Source organism: Oncorhynchus nerka, linkage group LG22, assembly GCF_034236695.1.
Source record: "Oncorhynchus nerka isolate Pitt River linkage group LG22, Oner_Uvic_2.0, whole genome shotgun sequence".
Taxonomy (NCBI): Eukaryota; Metazoa; Chordata; class Actinopteri; order Salmoniformes; family Salmonidae; genus Oncorhynchus; species Oncorhynchus nerka.
This window is the reverse complement of record NC_088417.1, coordinates 21,970,686-21,993,416: the sequence shown is the minus strand read 5'-3', so window position 1 is coordinate 21,993,416 and position 22,731 is coordinate 21,970,686. Positions and strand designations below refer to the sequence as shown.

The 22,731-nt window shown below is 48.8% G+C and overlaps 1 protein-coding gene across 1 annotated transcript in view; it reads left to right on the top strand.

Annotated features, from left to right (window-relative positions):
• The first annotated feature begins 1,541 nt into the window (after positions 1-1,541).
• The window catches only part of zfhx4 (zinc finger homeobox 4), an 88,204-nt gene continuing 67,014 nt past the window's right edge, over positions 1,542-22,731 (top strand). Inside the window, 4 exon segments of the mRNA XM_065007065.1 lie at positions 1,542-3,956; positions 4,088-4,342; positions 4,977-5,256; positions 7,261-7,784. Coding sequence (XP_064863137.1) covers positions 1,584-3,956; positions 4,088-4,342; positions 4,977-5,256; positions 7,261-7,784 — 3,432 coding nt within the window. The 5' untranslated portion in view covers positions 1,542-1,583.

The window sequence follows — 22,731 nt, the reverse complement described above, 5'->3', positions numbered from 1 at the left end:
CAATCCTCACGCTTTAATATCCAAGAAGCCCCCTCCCACAGGCTGTGGATTGTTTCAGTTAAAACCTCTAATTGCTTTGTACTGTGTCACAGAAAGAGAGCGATGGAGAGATACAGTGGGTGGGGGGCATAGAGGGTGGGGGGCATAGAGGGGTGGGGGCATAGAGGGTGGGGGGCATAGAGGGTGGGGGGCATAGAGGGGTGGGGGATAGAGGGGTGGGGGCATAGAGGGTGTGGGGGATAGAGGGGTGGGGGGATAGAGGGGTGGGGGTATAGAGGGGTGGGGGGGGCATAGAGGGTGTGGGGGGATAGAGGGGTGGGGGGGCATAGAGGGGTGGGGGGCATAGAGGGGTGGGGGATAGAGGGTGTGGGGGATAGAGGGGTGGGGGATAGAGGGGTGGGGGCATAGAGGGTGTGGGGGATAGAGGGGTGGGGGCATAGAGGGGTGGGGGGATAGAGGGGTGGGGGATAGAGGGGTGGGGGCATAGAGAGGTGGGGGATAGAGGGGTGGGGGATAGAGGGGTGGGGGGATAGAGGGGTGGGGGATAGAGATGGAGAAAAAGGCAGGCAATAGGAGGTGGGTGGGGTTGAAGGTTGCCGTTTTAAACCGTAATTCGAATGCTAGCTGATTCACACACCAACTTGTCTTACAAAAGCAAAAGCATTATATACTCTTGAATTGGATTTGTGCCAGGGAGAGTGTTGAATGGTGTGGAGTTGAAGGTGGGTTATTTGGATGAATCAGATTTGTCATCTGGAGTACGGTCAGACTGAGCTCTGTGTGTTTGTTTGTGATGTGTAGTTTAGCTGCTCCTCTCTCTGTGATTTACTGTAGTTGGTGTTGATACCATGTGCCTGTGAAGTTGAAGGTGGAGTGACTGGAGTCTAATCTGTACGCCTGTTGGTGCTGGTGGCTGGCCAGTGTGGACAGGGCTTGGGGAGGGCATGGAGAAGAGGTTTAATCAATGACGCTGGTGTGTTAATCAGGAAGTGTTAGCTACATGCTGAGGGGTCTTTACCAGGCCCAGATTTAGGCTAAGCTGATTTTCTTACCGACACAGGAGTCCAACTTTTCTCTCCTTTGCTCCTCTCCTCCTCTCATGGCCAGAGCGAGGGATCAGTCACATTCGTTCACTCCTCCCTCTGTTTCCAGGGCATTAATCAGTGAGGGGTCAGAGAGAGAGGGACTCAGGGAAACTTTTGTGTGGTGTTCAACTGCTTTCAGGGGTCAGGCGATAGGTTCTGGCTGTCAGCTCTAAGACAAAGCTGCTCAGATCTATTCACATTTATGTTGGATTTTCTCTTTTCACAAGTTGTCAGGGGGCTTCTTTAACTTTAATGGTAAACTCTGTGGTAGGCATTCTATTGGCAGTCAGCATTCAGTAGTCACATTTTCAGTTGCATACATTTGAAATTATTATGGGATTTTGGATGTAGGATCTAATATTGTGCCTTTTTGATAAACAGTGTGATTGCTATTGTTGTAATACTTTTCTAATGACTTTTGCACTCTTTTTTCTCTTTCGTTCTTTCTTCAGGTCCCTGTCTGATTGGATGAGATGAGATCCCCATGTAAAGGTCGCCATGGCAACCTGTGACTCCCCTTCTTTCGTCTTGCGGCAGGAAAATGGCCATAAGCTGTCGTCGCTGCCAGCAGGGCCGTGTGACGCAGAGGAGACCGAGAGATACCGAACTGCTGCTGCCGCTGGGATGGATCCCACCGCTGATACCAATGACACTGTCGCAGCGCCAGAGAACAGCCCTGCTACCCTCCATAATGCCACAGACACCGGCAGCCCGCTGAGGACGGAGCAGCAGACCCGGATAGAAAGCTTTACCGGAAACGGGACTGTTACCGGAACCGGGACTGTTGTATCGGGTTTGGACCATGTCCACACTTCTGCTTCGCTGGTGGCCCCAGCAAAGGAGATCCCCTGTAATGAATGTTCCACCTCCTTCTCCAGTTTACAGCAGTACATGGAGCACCATTGCCCCAACGCTCGCATGCCTAACACAGCAGGGCGGGAAGAAGAGGAGGAGGAGGGCGAGAGTGAGGGAGATGGGGAGCCTGATGGAGTGGCAGAGGTGTGTGAGAGAGACAGCGAGATGGACGAGTTAGAAGATAGTGACGTGGAGAACCTGTGCGGTGAGATCGTCTACCAGCCAGACGGATCTGCCTTCATCCTGGAGGACTCCAAAGAGCATTGCGGTGACGGCGCCAGGGGCCTTCTGTCACCCCAAAACTTCCCCCCTAACCCCCAGAATCTCACCGCTGCCACCAATAAATCCCAAAGCGGTTTGACCACCCATGGGGGGAATCGGGACAGGGCGGAGTTGCCTGCGGCTGCACCCATATCCTTCTACCCACAGGTCATCAACACTTTCCACATTGCGTCATCCCTCGGGAAAGCATTCCCGGCCGACCCGGCGGCGACATCGTCGTTCCCAAATACCTCAGCGTTCGCAGGCGCCGGCAGCCCGGTGTTGCACAGTTTCCGCGTCTACGACCTTCGCCACAAGAGCGACAAAGACTATTTGACGGTCGACGGCGCAGCCAAAAACTCCTGTGTGTCCAAAGATGTCCCCAACAATGTGGACTTGTCCAAGTTCCAGGGCTGCGTGAGCGACGGACAGAGGAAGCCTGTGCTGATGTGTTTCCTCTGCAAGCTGTCGTTCGGCTATAGCCGGTCGTTTGTGACGCACGCCGTCCATGACCACCGGATGACGCTCAACGAGCAGGAACAGAAGCTCCTGAGCAACAAGCACGTCTCTGCCATCATCCAGGGGATCGGCAAGGACAAAGAACCTCTTATAAGCTTTTTGGAACCAAAAAAATCCTCTAACTCTGTGCTACCCCACTTTCCTACCGCCGCTAACTTCCTAGGTCCTGACCCAGGGTTCCGCGGCCTGTGGAACACGTTCCACGCTGAGAACGCTGATTCCCTCCAGGCTGGATTTGCTTTCCTGAAAGGGAGCGCGAGCTCGAATCCCGCCGACCAAACCCCCAGAACCCCACCCATGCCAAAGGCCGAGACCAATCCAAACATCGGGGGTGTGACCGGCGCCTCCGTCAGAACGCCCACCAGTTCTGCATCCCTCCTTCGCTCATCTCCCATGGCGACAGGCCGGGAGCGGGATTCTTCAGAGAGCGACTGCGAGGGCCGTGCTCCACGGACTTTGCATCCCAATGGACAGCGGTTGGACCTGAACCCGTACCCGCTGATCAAACACGAGCCAGGCGCAGGAGGAGAGAGTCCAGAAGAAGACATGGAGGACATTTACTCCAACGGAGGGGTAGAAATGGAGACGGAGGAGGATGAACGGGTGGGCGACAGCACCAGTAGCAAAGATTTCCCTCTTTTAAACCAAAGTATTTCCCCCTTGTCCAACAGCGTGCTGAAGTACACCGACAACAAAGATCCCTCACCCTCCTCTTCCTCCTCCCGTGAGGAGATGGAGAAGAATCAGCTGAACTCAGCCCCAGCCAGAGATAGAGATAGCAGTAACGACTCAACCAGTGAAGCCCTGGGTGGTCCAGATGGATTTTCCCCCTCCTCTCACCTGATGATGCCACGAGACGACGAGAGTCCGGGACCCCTGCATCAGCACGGGGGAAACCCCGGAACCCCTGGCACGCCGGGTACCCCTGGAACCCCCGGACTGGCCGAGGGGTCCCCAGGCAGTGGTGTAGAGTGCCCCAAATGTGACACGGTCTTAGGGTCCTCCCGATCCTTAGGTGGACACATGACCATGATGCACTCTCGTAACTCCTGCAAGACACTGAAGTGTCCCAAGTGTAACTGGCACTACAAGTACCAGCAGACACTGGACGCCCACATGAAGGAGAAGCACCCAGAGTCTGGAGGGTCCTGTGTGTACTGCCGTACCGGGCAGGCTCACCCACGCCTGGCCCGGGGAGAGAGTTATACATGTGGATACAAGCCCTTCCGCTGTGAGGTTAGTCTCTCTTTCTTTGTTTCTCTGATCCTTTCTACTTCGCTCTCTCTTACTCACACTCTCCCTCTCTCTCTCTGTTCCTTTCTATGTATCTCTATAAATAACCCACTCTATCTCTGATTTCTCTCTAGGTGTGTAACTACTCCACCACGACCAAGGGCAACCTGAGCATCCACATGCAGTCGGACAAGCATCTGAACAACGTTCAGACACTGCAGAATGGGGGCACTGAACAGCAGTACAACCACAACCACACCCACACCCACAGCCATACCCATACCCCCTGCCACAGCCATGCCAACCCTGTGCCCAGCGCCAGCCTGGGGGGAGGCTGTGGTACCCCGTCACCCTCCAAGCCCAAACAGAAGCCCACGTGGCGTTGTGAGGTGGGTGACACTACGCGTTGGATCAGGGCTATTCTAGTTCATTAGCCACTGTTCTGGCTCTGATTAGAAGTTAGACAGGTCTAGGATCATCTTCCCATAATCCATTAGGGGAAAAACCACAAATCTGTCTTGGCGCAGCTGCCTCCTACTGTGTTTCACTCTGTTAACTCGTACACCTGTATATGAGTACTTACACAGAACAAAAATAGAAACACAACATGTAAACTGCTGGGGGGGGGTTGCGGAGGAGTGTTTCTGCCTGTAATAAAGCCCTTTAGTCAGCTTGGCTCCCCAGTGGGTCAGCTTGGCTCCCCAGTGGGTCAGCTTGGCTCCCCAGTGGGTCAGCTTGGCTCTCAAGTGGGTGGACCTATGCCCTCCCAGGCACACTCATGGCTGCGCCCCTGCCCAGTCATGAGGAATCCATCGAATAGGACCTAATGAATGTATTTCAATTGACTGATTTCCTTATATGAACTGTAACTCAGCAAAATATTAGAAATTGTTGCATGTTGCGTTTGTACAGTATTCTTGTTCAGTATAGTTACCACACATCCTTTGGGAACCCATTCAACAAATTCTCCTCAATATTTATATATATATATATATATACACCTCTGCTCTTCTCCTCGTCCAGGTGTGTGACTACGAGACCAACGTGGCGAGGAACCTGCGCATCCACATGACCAGCGAGAAACACATGCACAACATGATGCTGCTGCAACAGAACATGAAGCAGATTCAACACGGTCTGCACCTGGGTCTGGCCCCGGCCGAGGCTGAGCTCTACCAGTACTACCTGGCTCAGAACATCAGCCTGACTGGGGTCAAGCTGGAGAGCCCCGGCCCAGAAGCCCAGATGATTAACCCCTTCCAGCTGGACCCCAATACGTCCGCTGTACTCGGCTCTGGGCTAGGTGAGACTTTCAGCCTTCCCTTTGGTCTCTATTTTGTATGTATATTTTTCTGTCTCTCTTTCCTTCTCTCTCTCTCTCTCTCTCTCCCTGTCTCTCTCTCTCTCTCTCTCTCTCTCTCTCTCTCTCCTCTCTCTCTCCCTGTCTCTCTCCTTCTCTCTCTCTCTCTCTCTCTCTCTTTTCCCCTCTCCTCCTCTTTCTCTTTTCCCCTCTCCTCCTCTTTCTCTATTCCCCTCCTCTTTCTCTTTCTCTTTTCCCCTCTCCTTCTCTTTCTCTTTTCCCCTCTCCTCCTCTTTCTCTTTTCCTCTCTCCTCCTCTTTCTCTTTTCCCCTCTCCTCCTCTTTCTCTTTTCCCCTCTCCTCCTCCTCCTCTTTCTCTTTTCTCCTCCTCTTTCTCTTTTCCCCTCTCCCCCTCTTTCTGTTTTCCCCTCTCCCTCTCCTCCTCTTTCTCCTTTCTCCTCCTCTTTCTCTTTTCCCCTCTCCTCCTCTTTCTCTCCTCCCTGTCTCTCTTATCTTCTTCCATCCCTGTGTCATTGCCTCCTCTCATCGACCTCTCTCTCTGATTAAAACATGATTATGAGAGGCCACGGGATAATTATTCTTAATCTTTCATTCGTCATTTTCTTAAATCAGCTTAAATTCACGCACACGCACGCACACACACACACACACACACACACACACACACACACACACACACACACACACACACACACACACACACACACACACACACACACACACTGCAGGGAGTTGAATCTCCTAGGAGGTGAAGGAGTTTAACAAAGAGCCCATACTGTTACATACCCATTCCTCATGGCAACCTGGAGGTCAAAGCTGTAACCTTGATGCTTCTCATGTCCAAACACACACACATACACCTTATTAGTGCAGATTTGTACTCTGACTGTAAAAAAAGAAAAATATGTCATTGTTAAATTCTCTGTGCGCTAGTCTTTTGTCTACATTTTCTGGGAAAGGAGACATATTGAGCTCCTAACAGATAGCGAGAGAGAGAAAGAGAGAGAGAGAGAGAGAGAGAGAGAGAGAGAGAGAGAGAGAGAGAGAGAGAAACAGAACAGGGCTGCTTTTGTATTGATCAGTGTGTCATGTTGTGAGAGAAGACCTGCTAGCGCTCCCTGCTACTCTTCGGCTAACTCAGAGTCATTAAAACTATCTGATGAGGGAGCTAGCAAGTTGAAAGGGATGATTGTAATTGATCCTGATCCAATCCTATTAGATTTTTTATAGTCAAGGCTTTGTATGGAGCCATAGGGTCTGTGCAAGGCTTTATTTGATCAAATCCTTTGGTGTGACTGAGGCCTACACCCCTACGCTGAAGCTCTTCTTCCCTTTCTAGCTGCTCTTCCCCGCTTCATTTCATTTAATAAAAAAAGGCAGTCTTTTTTTTTCTCTTTACTTCGTCCAGCCCTCCTCCTCCTCTTCCTCCGTTGACGTGTACATCTGTTTGCTTTTCTATCCTCTTTGTCTTTCTCTGTCTGACTTTCTATCCTCTTTGTATTTCTCTGTCTGACTTTCTATCCTCTTTGTCTTTCTCTGTCTGACTTTCTATCCTCTTTGTATTTCTCTGTCTGACTTTCTATCCTCTTTGTCTTTCTCTGTCTGACTTTCTATCCTCTTTGTATTTCTCTGTCTGACTTTCTATCCTCTTTGTCTTTCTCTGTCTGACTTTCTATCCTCTTTGTCTTTCTCTGTCTGACTTTCTATCCTCTTTGTCTTTCTCTGTCTGACTTTCTATCCTCTTTGTCTTTCTCTGTCTCACTTTCTCGCTTTCTTTATTGGTTGTACGTTGTGAGTTTCACCTACTTTCACTCATTATCTTTCTTTCCTGCTCACTCTATCTTCTCTTCTTTCATTTTCCTCTTTCTCTCTCTCGTATCCCTCTTGTCTTCCTGACCACCATTCTCTCCTCTATATCTCTCTTGCTCTTTCTCTTTCTCCCCCACCCTCTCTGACCATCCCTCTCTCTCTCTCTCTTTGTCCCCAGTGAGTAATGACTTGTCTGCGGAGCTGCGTCTAGCCAGTGGTCAGCTGATGGCTGATGACCTGTCTGTCCTCTCCGGCGGCAGGGGCGCTGGAGGCAGTGGTGAGCTCTCTCCGCCCATCAGCGACCCGTCGCTCCGCCTCTACCAGTGTTCTGTCTGCAGTCGCTTCACCTCCGATAGCCTGGAGGCGCTGGGCGCCCACGTCAACGCAGAACGCACCCTGCCCGAGGACGAGTGGCGTGGCATTGTGGGAGATGTGTACCAGTGCAAGCTGTGCACCTACAACACCCAGCTCAAGGCCAACTTCCAGCTGCACTGTAAGACAGACAAACACATGCAGAAACAGCAGCTGGTGGCGCACATCAAGGAAGGAGGGAAAGCCAACCAGTGGAGGTTAAAGTGCGTCGCCATCGGCAACCCTGTGCACCTGAAGTGCAACGCGTGTGACTACTACAGCAACAGCGTGGATAAACTGCGGCTGCACGCCACCAACCAGCGACACGAGGCTGCCATTAGGCTGTACAAGGTACCAGTCACTCCTGTTGTAACATAATGCCCCCAGCGTGCACACGACAGCCACCAACACACCAACACACCAACACACACACCAACACACCAAACAACGCAGTGGCATAACACAGTGATTATGCAACAGGGCCTAGGCCTCTTTAATAGCATGATGTCATCCAGCCAGTGGTTTGTAAGGCGTTGCTACGTGAGGTCTATTAGTGGTGGCCCTGTGTTTGTAGCAGGGTGTTAGAGATCGGCATTCTGGCACCACCTGGCTTATATTAGCCATTAACCAACAGGTAGAGCTGATTTAGCTCCCTCTCTCTCTGCCTCTATCATCCTCATCCCTTCTCCATCTCGCTCTTTCCTGTAAGAGTGAAAGGAGAGAGTATTTTCACTGGTATTAATATGATGTCTGAAATCAAAGTTAATTGAGTTCTGTTATAAACGTAGATAAGCGTTGGCGGCATACTGTAGTCACAGACAGAAAGGCCACCATGCAACAGTGTCACACACAACACAACACAACACACACGCACACAGAGAACATCTTAGAACACTGTTAACATTATATAAACAGGTCCCTCAGAGACAGAGAGATATAAATAGTTTACAGTGTGAAAAGATTGTTCGCCCAGGATCCTGACCTGAAGGATCTACTGCACTATATGAACCTAATGAGGATCTATTGACCAGGCCTAACAACATCTGACACTGTGTGTGTGTGGGGCAGTGTATGTGTGTGTGTGTGGGCGGTGTATGTGTGTGTGTGTGGGGCGGTGTATGTGTGTGTGTGTGGGGCGGTGTATGTGTGTGTGTGTGTGGGGCGGTGTATGTGTGTGTGTGTGGGGCGGTGTATGTGTGTGTGTGGGGCGGTGTATGTGTGTGTGTGTGGGGCGGTGTATGTGTGTGTGTGGGGCGGTGTATGTGTGTGTGGGGCGTGTGTGTGTGTGTGTGTGGGGGCGGTGTATGTGTGTGTGTGTGGGGGGTGTGGTGTATGTGTGTGTGTGTGTGGGGGCGGTGTATGTGTGTGTGTGTGGGGCGGTGTATGTGTGTGTGTGTGGGGCGGTGTATGTGTGTGTGTGTGGGGCGGTGTATGTGTGTGTGTGTGGGCGGTGTATGTGTGTGTGTGTGGGGCGGTGTATGTGTGTGTGTGTGTGGGTGGTGTATGTGTGTGTGTGGGGGCGGTGTATGTGTGTGTGTGTGTGGGCGGTGTATGTGTGTGTGTGTGGGGGCGGTGTGTGTGTGTGTGTGGGGGCGGTGTATGTGTGTGTGTGTGGGCGGTGTATGTGTGTGTGTGTGGGGCGGTGTATGTGTGTGTGTGTGTGGGCGGTGTATGTGTGTGTGTGTGGGGCGGTGTATGTGTGTGTGTCCGTCCTGTAGCTCAGCTCTTGGCTGTGTGTTCACAGCAGTTGATTTAGCGTCTGACAGTAACCAGCTCGGCTACATAAGACATTGGCAGCCATTAAATCATAATAGGGAAAAATGTGTTTTTATTAGCAATGATTAAAGGCCAAGGTACAAGACCAACTCCAAGGCAATTTAAAGTATAACCATATCAGTATAACTATTTATTTTCTCTGAAAAGCAATCCTACATCATGCTCTTAGATAATAGTTTAGTTTATGGTGTCATACACACACACTCACACACAAAGTCTATGGTTATCAAACTGTGAGCAAAGAGTGAGTGAGACAGACAAGAGAAGAGAAGAGTAGCCGTCGTGGCCAGAGAGAGAGAAGGGGGGGTGATGTGGGCAGAGAGAGAGAAGGGAAGAGTAGCCGTCATGGCCAGAGAGAGAGAAGGGGGGTGATGTGGGCAGAGAGAGAAGGGGGATGATGTGGGCAGAGAGAGAGAAGGGAAGAGTAGCCGTCATGGCCAGAGAGAGAGAAGGGGGGGTGATGTGGGCAGAGAGAGAAGGGGGATGATGTGGCCAGGGAGAGAGAAGAGGGGTGATGTGGCCAGAGAGAGAGAAGGGGGTGACGTGGGCAGAGAGAGAAGGGAAGAGTAGCCGTCATGGCCAGAGAGAGAGAAGGGGGTGATGTGGGCAGAGAGAGAGAAGGGGGGGTGACGTGGGCAGAGAGAGAGAAGGGGGTGACGTGGGCAGAGAGAGAGAGAAGGGGGTGATGTGGGCAGAGAGAGAGAAGGGAAGAGTAGCCGTCATGGCCAGAGAGAGAAGGGGGGTGATGTGGGCAGAGAGAGAGAAGGGGGTGACGTGGGCAGAGAGAGAGAAGGGAAGAGTAGCCGTCATGGCCAGAGAGAGAGAAGGGGGTGATGTGGGCAGAGAGAGAGAAGGGGGGGTGACGTGGGCAGAGAGAGAGAAGGGGGGGGTGATGTGGGCAGAGAGAGAGAAGGGAAGAATAGCTGTCTGGCCAGAGAGAGGGGGGGTCCCAGAATCGCCTGTGGAATTTGGAGGCCTTGCTTTAAAACCCCAGAGCAATGGGAATGTGTGGACACCCTCCCTGGTTAGACTGAAGCTGGAGGATTTGTAGAGGTCTGGTCTGGTCTGTGTAAGTCCTCCCTTATTGGTACAGCAATATCCGGTAAAATAAAGATTGGCAGAATGACTATATTATATGGATGGATGGGGATAGTATTATACATCATGTGGCTGATCTTCCATGTTTTTACATTGTGCCAACATATAATAAAATCATGAAGAGATTGTTGTGCTCCCTGGGCCGTAATGCCTTTGTAACTCATATCTGTTGGGTGTGTGTATGTTCAGCTTCCTAGCGAGCAATTTACCTTTGGCTACTGCTGTAGAGGAGAGAGTCATCCCACCACCCTCTCCATACACTCAGCTACCCTTGTAACCCCCCCACCCACATACACACTGTACCGGCTGCACAAATCTGTTGGACAGATGCTGGCTTTAATGCGTTTGGCAGGATTCAGACTGTTTTACCTCTAGTCAGATGGCAGTAAAGCACGAGCGGAGGAGAAAGAAAAAAATATGTATTTTTTTTTTGACCAGAAAAACACCTTTTCTTTTATGTGTGGAGGTGAAAGACCCATGGGAGTGGCGTGCCTCTGCTCTGCTCTGCCCGCCCTGGCTTGGCCCCACACACAAAGAGAACAAAGTGTTGACTACCTTCCCATATGGGTCTAGAACACTGAGGATCTGTGAAACGGTGGAAGATGCAGACAAAAAGCATATTCAGACTTTATTGCTGCTTTGTAGCTCAGTAGAGATCTGAGGGGATTCGGGACGGAAGAGTTTCCAGACTTTACAACAGGAGGCCAGATGAGAGTAGCAGGAGGAGGGCTATTTCTGTCTCTCTACCCTTTCCTCTCTCTCTTCATCGCTCTCTCTGTCTCTCTTCATCTTCCTCTCTCCTCTCTCTTTCTCTCTCTCTACGCCCATATCTCTCTTTACCTACCCCTTTCTTTTCATTTCTCGCTCTCTCTAGGACGCTAGTCCTAATGCAGGAAGTAACTTTTCTGAGGAACCAATCTGATCCTTCTTTAAGCTCATTGTCTCAGTTGGTTCATGTCGAAGGACTTGTTGGTTCCTGTTAATAACTTCTGGTTAATTGTAATTGATGCCATCAAAATGGACCACTAACACATCTAGAACACTCAAAATAGCATTCTGGATTCTGACTTTCGAATTCCACAATATATCTGAATGATTCTAGATTAGAAAATTGATTGCAGGGTTTTGGATTGGATTATGCAAAAATAGAACAGTCTCGAATTCCAGACTAGAAAACGGCATAATTCCAAAATGGAACACAGTGTCTACCTGTCAAATGAAAATCCTTCTCTCCAAAGAGTTAACTCTTGGCAATGCAACTCTGCACTGCAAATGTGAGGTGTGAGCAGGCAGATGTTAGTGTCTGGCTGTGTGATAGCTTGCGAGCTAGCCAGCTAGCTGCCCATGAGGTAGATCAGCCCACATTGAAGAGTACTGTAGCACGTACCATGGTGTGTCTATAGCTGGCCCAGCCTGTGTTTGGGTAGTGTTGAGAATGATGTAGAGAATGATGATGTATGGCAGAGATATGACTCTGGATAATAAACACAGGACTTAATACAGATGGACAGAGTAGTAAATCTGTCAGTGCCATTCACAAGGTGCCCGGGTACAGAGTGTGAGATTCACACGTCAACGTGTGTGGGGGTACTGAATGTGTGTGTGCTGAGTGCGTGTATTCTGAGTGTGTGTGTGCTGCGCTTTGAGGTACAGTAGGGATCATTTACAGTGGAGAATGTTCATGGTCAATGTTGCGTGGTACAGGACCACACAGAAACACAAACACACACACACTGCATTGACCGCACCAAACGACTACACCAACCAGCCGCACCTGTTCGTCAGATGGACCTCCTGACTTCAACCAACCTCACCCTCACCCCTGACCCCTATCTCTCTCTCTCTCTCTCTCTCTCTCTCTCTCTCTCTCTCTCTTTCTCTCTCTCTCTCTCTCTCTCTCTCTCTCTCTCTCTCTCTCTCTCTCTCTCTGTCTCTCTCTCTCTCTCTCTCTCTCTCTCTCTCTCTCTCTCTCTCACTCTCACTCTCTCTCTCTCTCACTCTCTCTCTCTCTCTCTCTCTCTCTCTCTCTCTCTCTCTCTCTCTCTCTCTCTCTCACACACACACACACACACACACACACACACACACACACACACACACACACACACACCTCCTAACCCTTCTGCCATCCTCCCTTACCCATCACCCTGCTCCCAAATCCAAAAGTCTGAACTGAGCTTGATTAAACTATTAATATACAGTATATACCATCTATTAATATACAGTATATACCATCTATTAATATACAGTATATACCATCTATTAATATACAGTATATACCATCTATTAATATACAGTATATACCATCTATTAATATACAGTATATACCATCTATTAATATACAGTATATACCATCTAGCAAATGCTTTTATCCAAAGCGACTTACAGTCATGCGTGCATACATTTTACATCTCTACCTCCCTCCTCTTCTCTCTGTTTTCTCCCTGTCTTTCTCTATTTCTGCTCTCTCCTTGCTCCCTCTCTCTCTATGGTTTTCTGTCGTCAGTCAAGCAGAATGGCTTGTCTGGGGCCCTCCTGAATATTTCCAGATTTGTATTTTTCATTTATTTTTCTTCCCTTCCTTCCTTTCTCTCTTTCCACCCTTTGAACCAACAGGGACCCCAGCACGTATAATGCTCATCTTCATCATCACCAGGGAGGGAGGGGAAAATTGACTTATTTGAGAAAGTGTGATTTAACAATGGGAGATGGTGTGGTGAAATGGTGCCTCTCTCCCTCTCTCTATCTCTGGGGAGTGGCAGATAGGCCATCTCATTACCCATGATCCTCCTGGCAACGCCATGACCAGCCGGGGAACAAGGGGGGGGGGGGATTAAACGAGAGAACGAGGAAAGGAGGAGGAGAGGGAGGGGACTGACTGGAATTTAATATTCATCAAAAGAAAAATATTTTTTTTTCAATTTTCTCCCCCTCCTGCATATCAAGGGACTCTGCTTTTTCTGTCCCTCCCTCTCATCTCAGACTGAGGTGGTAGGTGGTGGTTATATAGCTCTGATATTAACTGGCCAATCTCTCCTCAACCTTTAGGCGAGGTCAATCCTATTCTCTCATTTTTTAATCAAATGGCCCTATATATATGCAGTGTAATTATGACCTGTCATTGGCTGGCTGGGATGGGAAATAGAAAGGGGATTGACTCCAGTAGATTTGCATAAAAACCCATTGTACTGCGGTGGAAGGAAGCGAGAGAGAGAAAGAGAGAGAGAAAGAGAAAGAGAGAGAGGGAAAGAGAGAGAGAGAGAGAGAAAGAGAGAGAGAGAGAGAGAGAGAGAGGAAGAGAGAGAAAGAGAGAGAGAGAGAGAGGTATATATACTACTGATGCATAGAGGTTATTTTTTGTTTTTTAAACAACTAATTGACCGACATCGGTTCAATTATTTGAGTTCCATTTTGTTCGTTTTTTTTCTTCCGTGACCTGTGCAATGGAGTAGGGAGTTGTAGTTTCCAACAAGCCAATATTCTACTAGGTTTTATGCAGAAAATGTGATAATGCACTACAAAGACCGTAATCCATTGCGCGCCTACTTGTCCGGTCTGTGTGGGGCAGACATGGAGATTGAGAGAAGAGATGAACACGCGATCGAGAGGGGCAGAGAGCAGTTGCTTCGAGGTATCTCTACCTGAAAATACATGATCAATGTGATTGATAGTTGGTATTCAGCAGTCATAAAAGTATGCCTTATTTACTTAGAAGAACTACTCAAATTGTGATTTTGTCAGACATCATAGAGATATGATGAGATGATAACTTGGAATGAAACAAATGTAATATACACAAATGAAATATTGAATTAAAGTAAAGTGAATAAGTGATGGTTAAGAAGTGACTAGCAGTAATGGACAGTCACTACCATCATGTGACTTATTGAATTGTTTTATTCTGTGTTGTTCCAGCATTCAACCAACATAAAATGCATAGTGCATTTAATTTTTTATTTTTTATTACCGAAACCGAAACGACCTCAAAAAGCACTCATCGCTCAGCGCTACTGATGCACAGCCTGTTTATGATACACACACACACACACACACACACACACACACACACACACATGAATGTTAGTTTGATAACTGTTGTACTCTTGACTGTCTGACCAGTGAGGAGTGTGAGGTGGTTTTTCAGCTGTATTTCCCCAAACATAAGTAGGATCAGAGAGGCAGCACTTCACTGAAGCAGAGGGACAGAAAGAGAGAGATGCTATGAAAGAGGGAGAGAGCTCAAGTGGGGTTTCCTCTCAAAGAATCAATTCAAACTTTACATGGATATTGGTGTGGCTCTCTTCATGCTGTCTCTCTCTCTCTTTCACTCTTTCCCTCTACCCAGTCTAGTGGTGTCGGGTTGGGGTTAGTACATTACTCAAATCGTTTTTGAGTCAGGATTACAATGGAAATCTTTCAGAGGTCCGAGGGTGGGGGTGATGCTAGTAATTAAAGACTAAAGACAGATGTGTGTGTGTGTGTGTGTGTGTGTGTGTGTGTGTGTGTTGTGTGTGTGTGTGTGTGTGTGTTCAAATGGACAGGCTTCCCTCCCCCTTCCCTAATAATCCTCAAAGATATGCCATTCACAATAATACTAGGAATCTCTCCTATTTCTTCACCACCACCAGATTGTCATCGCAGCATTGATATAAGCTTTGATTGACAGTCACTATGTTTTGTTTAATTGCTATAGTTGAGCCCCCTCCCCCCCTCGCTATCTCCTCTTTTCCTCCCTGAGGGAACACACAGGGCCGTCCTCAGCTCCGGTGAGCTGTGAGTTGGGAGATACCATTTTAGAGATGCTGTGACATTAATAGCCAGATGTGTGAACCCCCTCCCGAGGGTCAGTTGGTCCAGGTCAGGGTGTTTGTCTGTGTGCAGGAGACTGTGGAGACTATCCACAGATCTACCATGACAGGTATGGGAATGATAGCAGGGGGACATAGTAATGGAGGGCGGGAGGGAACAGACGAAGGGAGGGGGTTGCTTACAGACCACCAGAAGGGGGGGGAAGGGAAGGAGAGATAGAAGGGGGAAGGAAGAGAGATGGAGGGACAGAGTGGAGAAGGATGTAGGGATCAAGGGACAGTGGAGATGAGGGAAGGGGATGGGAGAGGGAGAGAGGGAGAGGGGAGAGGGGGATGGAAGGAATAGGGGAGAAGAGGGGACTGGGCCAGGGGACTGAGGAAGATAGAGGAGAGGGGATGGAAGGAGAGGAGAGGTGGATGCAGGGAGCCAGGGGACTGGGAGAGAGGGGGGTGCAGGGAGCCAGGGGACAGGGGAGGGGTTGATAGAGGAGAGGGGATGGAAGGAATAGGGGGAGGAGAGGTGGATGCAGGGAGCCAGGGGACTGGGAGAGAGGTAGATAGAGGGAGAGGGGAGAGAGGAGAGGGGGTGCAGGGAGCCAGGGGACAGGGGGAGAGGTTGATAGAGGGAGAGAGGGAGAGGGAGAGAGGGGAAAGGTTGATAGAGGGAGAGGGGAGAGGCAGGGAGGGGACAGGGGAGAGAGGTTGATAGAGGGGGGGAGAGGAGAGGGGACAGGGGAGAGAGGAGAGAGGGAGATGCAGGGAGAGGGGACAGGGGAGAGAGGGAGAGGGAGAGGGGAGAGGATGACAGGGGAGAGGTAGATAGGGGACAGGGGAGAGAGATTGAGGGGACAGGGGAGAGGGAGAGGGATGGGGAGAGGAGAGGGGATGCAGGGAGCCAGGGGACAGGGAGAGAGGTTGATAGAGGGGAGAGGGGGAGAGGAAATGGACAGGGGATGCAGGGAGCCAGGGGACAGGGGGGGACAAGGGGAGGGAGAGGGAGAGGTAGATAGAGGGGGGGACAGGGGAGAGGAGAGAGGAGATAGAGGGACAGGGGGGAGAGGAGAGGGAGGATGCAGGGGACAGGGGAGAGAGGTGTAGATGGAGGGATGGAAGGAATAGATAGCCAGGGGAGGAGAGGTGGGTGCAGGGAGCCAGGGGACAGGGGAGAGAGGTTGATAGAGGGACAGGGGAGAGGAGAGGAGAGAGGTTGATAGAGGGACAGGGGAGAGGAGAGGGATGAGGGAGATGGAGGAGGGGGGAGAGGAGGGGACAGGAGAGAGGTTGATAGAGGGAGGGGGAGAGGGGGATGAGGGAGGGGAGGGGGAGAGAGGTTGATAGAGGGACAGGGAGAGGGAGAGGGGAGAGGAGAGGGAGAGAGGTTGATAGAGGGAGAGGGGAGAGGAAAGGGGGATGCAGGGAGCCAGGGGACAGGGGACAAGGGAGAGAGGTAGATAGAGGGACAGGGGAGAGGAGAGGAGAGAGGTAGATAGAGGGACAGGGGAGAGGAGAGGAGGATGCAGGGAGCCAGGGGACAGGGGAGAGAGGTTGATAGAGGGAGAGGGGAGAGGAGAGGAGAGAGGTTGATAGAGGGAGAGGGGAGAGGAGGAGGGATAGAGGGCAGGGAGGCAGGGGACAGGGGGAGGGAGAGAGGTTGATAGAGGGACAGGGGAGGGGAGGGGAGGAGGGATGCAGGGAGCCAGGGGACAGGGAGAGAGAGGAAGAGGGGATGCAGGGAGCCAGGGACAGGGGAGAGAGGATGATAGAGGGACAGGGGAGAGGAGGAGGGATGCAGGGAGGCAGGGGACAGGAGAGAGAGGTTGATAGAGGGACAGGGGAGAGGAGGGGGGATGCAGGGATCCAGGGGACAGGAGAGAGAGGTTGATAGAGGGACAGGGGAGAGGAGAGGGGGTGCAGGGAGCCAGGGGACAGGGGAGAGAGGTTGATAGAGGGACAGGGGAGAGGAGAGGGGGATGCAGGGAGCCAGGGGACAGGGAGGGGAGAGAGAGGTTGATGCAGGGAGAGGGACAGGAGAGAGGTTGAGAGGGGAGAGGAGGGGGTGCAGGGAGCCAGGGGAGAGAGGTTGATAGAGGGAGAGGGGGAGAGGAGGAGGGGGATGCAGGGAGCCAGATCCAGGGGACAGGGGAGAGAGGTTGATAGAGGGACAGGGAGAGGGAGGGGGGAGGGAGCCAGGGGAGGGGGAGGGATAGAGGGACAGGGGAGAGGAGAGGAGGATGCAGGGAGCCAGGGGACCATGCAGGGAGCCAGGGGACAGGGGAGAGAGGTTGATAGAAAAGGAACATCACCATCACACCACAAAAAGGAACATCACTCGGCGAGGAACAAAGAGAGGCAGGAGTTTGTCATTTCATCTTAACCCCCCTTTCCCTCTGATTCATCCCCCTCTACCCTTCCACCCCTCCATTTCTCATGGGACTTGATCCCCCTGTCATTAACAAAGGATGGCTCGCTGACAGAATGGATGCTAGATCAGCTAGTGGCTAGCGGCTAACAGAAGTTATCATGGTGATTATTAATATGATGCTGAAGGAAAGTCATTCTCCAGAATGATGCCCTTTGATGCTCTGATCTGATTTCATTTGATGTAATGATGTAATTACAGATTTGTTTATGTGGCTGAAAATATGAGCATCACTTTGAGCCCTTGAAATCATCTGACATTGAAATTAGTGCCAGAAAGTTTCTCCTTGACTCAACAGGTTGTTGTGTTACAAAGTGGGATTCAAATTGATTTCATTGTTATTTTTTGTCAATGATCTACACAAAATACTCTTTTCTAGAGAAGAACTACTCAACTTCTTTTCTTTAAGATGAATGAGGATAAAAAGCTATAATGTATCTTGATTAGATAAGTATTCTACCCCCTGAGTCAATACATGTTAGAATCCCATTTGGCAGCGATTACAGCTGTGAGTCTTTCTGGGTATTTCTCTAAGAGTTTTCCACACCTGGACAGTACAATTTCTGCCCATTATTATTTTTTAAGCTCTTCAAGCTCTGTCAAGTTGATTGTTGATCATTGCTAGACAGTCCTTTTCAAGTCTTGCCATACATTTTCAAGACGATTTAAGTCAAAACTGTAACTCGGCCACTCAGGAGCATTCAATGTTGTCTTGATAAGCAACTCCAGTGTAAATTTGGCTTTACGTTTTAGGTTATTGTCCTGCTGAAAGGTGAATGTATCTCCCAGTGTCTGTTGGAAACAGACTCAACCAAGTTTTCCTCTAGGATTTAGCCTTTAGCTTTAGCTCTATTCCGTTTCTTTTTATCGTAAAAACAACTCCCTAGTCGTTGCCGATGACGACCATACCCATAACGTGATGCCGCCAGAACCGTGAAAATATCAAGAGTGGAACTCAGTGATGTGTTGGATTTGCCCCAAACATAATGTTTTGTATTTAGGACAAAAAGTTCATTTATTTGCCACATTTTCTGCAGCATTACTTTAGCGCCTCATTGCAAACAAGCAGCATGTTCTGGAATATTTGTATTCCGTACAGACGTCCTTGTTTTCACTCTGTAACTACAATGTTGTCGATCCATCCTCAGTTTTCTCCTATCACAGCCATTAAACTCTGTAACTGTTTTAAAGTCACCATTGTCTTCATGGTGAAATCCCTGAGCGGTTTCCTTCCTCTCCGGCAACTGAGTTAGGAAGGACTCCTGTATCTTTGTTGTGACTGGGTGTTTTGATACACCACCCAAAGTGTAATTAATAACGTCACCATGCTCAAAGGGATATTCAATGTCTGTTATTATTTTTTTCACCCATCTACCAGTAGGTGCCCTTCTTTGCGAGGCTTTGGAAAACCTCCCTGGTCTTTGTGGTTGAATCTGTGCTTGAAATTCACTGCTCAACTGAGGGACCTTCCATATAATTGTATATGTGGGGTACATAGAAAATCATGTTAAACACTATTATTGCACACAGAGTGAGTCCATGCCATTTATTATGTGACTTGTTAAGCACATTTTTTCTCCTATTTAGGTTTCCCGTAAAAGGGGTTGAATACTTGTTGACTTTTCATTTTTGATTTAAAAAAATCCACTTTGACATTTTGGGTATTGTGCTTTAGATCAGTTGCACAAAATCGAAATGTAATACAAAAGGTCAAGGGGTGAAGGCACTGTATGTCACAACACGTGTAAACATATGAGTCATGTTTTATGTGTTATGAAAAGTTATGTCAACTCTTATGACATATAACGCCAATTGTGAAAGCTAGTCATCCCGGGGTCCAACATATCTCGCCTAGATATTAATGCAGAGAAAACGGAATGATTTGAATGTATGCACAAACGATTTTACACTAGTCCCCTCATATAAAGCTATCAAGGTATCGATAGGAATGAACTTGAACTAAAACCTTCCTTAACTCTAGTCCTGATCAATAACCAATCAATGGAAGTTAATCGTGCCTCCGTCAGACCTCTTTACTCTGCTCTTTATGTCTGTCTCTCTCTCTCTCTCTCTCTCTCTCTCTCTCTCTCTCTCTCTCTCTCTCTCTCTCTCTCTCGATCTCTCTCTCTCTCTCTCTCTCTCTCTCTCTCTCTCTCTCTCGCTCTCTCTCTCTCTCTCTGTCTCTCTCTCTGTCTCTCTCTCTGTCTCTCTCTCTCTCTCTCTCTCTGTCTCTCTCTCTCTCTCTCTCTCTCTCTCTCTCTCTCTCTCTCTCTCTCTCTCTCTCTCTCTCGCTCTCTCTCTCTCTCTCATTATCGGACTAGCCTGTATAAAGCATTCCTCCTGTAATTGATTTTAACCATTAGGTGCTCAGTGAATATATAGTGAATAGATAAGTAGAGACCAAATAGTCGATTACCCAGCAAGAGGGAACTGATCTGACGTGCTGCTGTTTCCAGACACACACACACACACACACACATACATAGGCCAGGCAGCACATTGCGATTGACCTCCTCTCGGTTCATCCAGCTTAGTCCTGTGCAGTGTAATCCTTAATGCTATGAAACAGACCTGATAGAAAGAAACTTACTAGTTCAGGATTAACTCTGCTTTGTATCAGCACGTTTAGTTCAATGATTGTTTTTATTTGAATTGTTCCAGAGGATACTGCCTCTATAAAAGCATTCACTCTGAGCGATAGAGAGAGACAGATGGCCAATGTTCTTGTTGTTACTCTCTCTCTTCTCTTATATTTTATACTAGCAACAGTAATATACAGCATTCATATTTTATTTTAAGCCAATGTCGCATGAATGACTCAATTATTTTGGGGAGCACAATAGAGTTTCTAAAGCACACACACACACACACACACACACACACACACACACACACACACACACACACACACACACACACACACACACACAACTCCATGAGTTATATCTCTTGCGGACCTCTCTCTCTCTCTCTCTCCCTCCCTCTCTCTCTCTCTCTCTCTCAATTCAATTCAATTCAAGGGCTTTATTGGCATGGGAAACATGTGTTAACATTGCCAAAGCAAGTGAGGTAGACAACATACAAAGTGAATATATAAAGTGAAAAACAACAAAAATTAACAGTAAACATTACACATACAGGAGTTTCAAAACAATAAAGACATTACAAATGTCATATTATATACAGTGCCTTGCGAAAGTATTCGGCCCCCTTGAACTTTGCGACCTTTTGCCACATTTCAGGCTTCAAACATAAAGATATAAAACTGTATTTTTTTGTGAAGAATCAACAACAAGTGGGACACAATCATGAAGTGGACCGACATTTATTGGATATTTCAAACTTTTTTAACAAATCAAAAACGGAAAATTTGGGTGTGCAAAATTATTCAGCCCCCTTAAGTTAATACTTTGTAGCGCCACCTTTTGCTGCGATTACAGCTGTAAGTCGCTTGGGGTATGTCTCTATCAGTTTTGCACATCGAGAGACTGACATTTTTTCCCATTCCTCCTTGCAAAACAGCTCGAGCTCAGTGAGGTTGGAAGGAGAGCATTTGTGAACAGCAGTTTTCAGTTCTTTCCACAGATTCTCGATTGGATTCAGGTCTGGACTTTGACTTGGCCATTCTAACACCTGGATATGTTTATTTTTGAACCATTCCATTGTAGATTTAGCTTTATGTTTTGGATCATTGTCTTGTTGGAAGACAAATCTCCGTCTCCATCAGGTTTTCTTCCAGAATGGTCCTGTATTTGGCTCCATCCATCTTCCCATCAATTTTAACCATCTTCCCTGTCCCTGCTGAAGAAAAGCAGGCCCAAACCATGATGCTGCCACCACCATGTTTGACAGTGGGGATGGTGTGTTCAGGGTGATGAGCTGTGTTGCTTTTACGCCAAACATAACTTTTTGCATTGTTGCCAAAAAGTTTAATTTTGTTTTCATCTGACCAGAGCACCTTCTTCCACATGTTTGGTGTGTCTCCCAGGTGGCTTGTGGCAAACTTTAAACAACACTTTTTATGGATATCTTTAAGAAATGGCTTTCTTCTTGCCACCTTTCCATAAAGGCCAGATTTGTGCAATATACGACTGATTGTTGTCCTATGGACAGAGTCTCCCACCTCAGCTGTAGATCTCTGCAGTTCATCCAGAGTGATCATGGGCCTCTTGGCTGCATCTCTGATCAGTCTTCTCCTTGTATGAGCTGAAAGTTTAGAGGGACGGCCAGGTCTTGGTAGATTTGCAGTGGTCTGATACTCCTTCCATTTCAATATTATCGCTTGCACAGTGCTCCTTGGGACGTTTAAAGCTTGGGAAATCTTTTTGTATCCAAATCCGGCTTTAAACTTCTTCACAACAGTATCTCGGACCTGCCTGGTGTGTTCCTTGTTCTTCATGATGCTCTCTGTGCTTTTAACGGACCTCTGAGACTATCACAGTGCAGGTACATTTATACGGAGACTTGATTACACACAGGTGGATTGTATTTATCATCATTAGTCATTTAGGTCAACATTGGATCATTCAGAGATCCTCACTGAACTTCTGGAGAGAGTTTGCTGCACTGAAAGTAAAGGGGCTGAATAATTTTCCCTCCCTCCCTCTCTCTCTCTCTCTCTCTCTCTCTCTCTCTCTCTCTCTCTCTGTCTGTCATACCTTCTCGCATTTCTCTCCCTCTCCCTCTCCCTCTCCCTCTCTCTCTCTCTCTCTCTCTCTCTCTCTCTCTCTCTCTCTCTCTCTCTCTCTCTCTCTCTCTCTCTCTCTCTCTCTCTCTCCCCTTCCCTCCATCTCTCTCACTCTCTCTCTCTCCCCCTCCCTCCCTCCCCCTCCCTCCCTCCCTCCCCCTCCCTCCCTCCCTCCCTCCCTCCATCTGTCTCTCTCTCTCTCTCTCCCCCTCCCTCTCTCTCTCTCTCTCTCTCTCTCTCTCTCTCTCTCTCCCTCCCTCTCCCCCTCCCTCCCTCTCTCTGTGGGGGGAACAAAGGCAAACATTGGAGTAATCTTCAAAGTGTCCGCTGGTATGTTGAGTGGTGGCTGGTATGCAGACCGGGGCTAAAGCCTTTTCACAGGAAAACAATGTCCTTCCTTTACACAGCCTGCCAGACCTGGGCAAACACTAGAGCTAAGAGCTAGGAGACAGGAGGAAAGGAGCTAGGAGTTAGGGGCTATCAGCTAGGAGCTCCATACGATAGCACTGC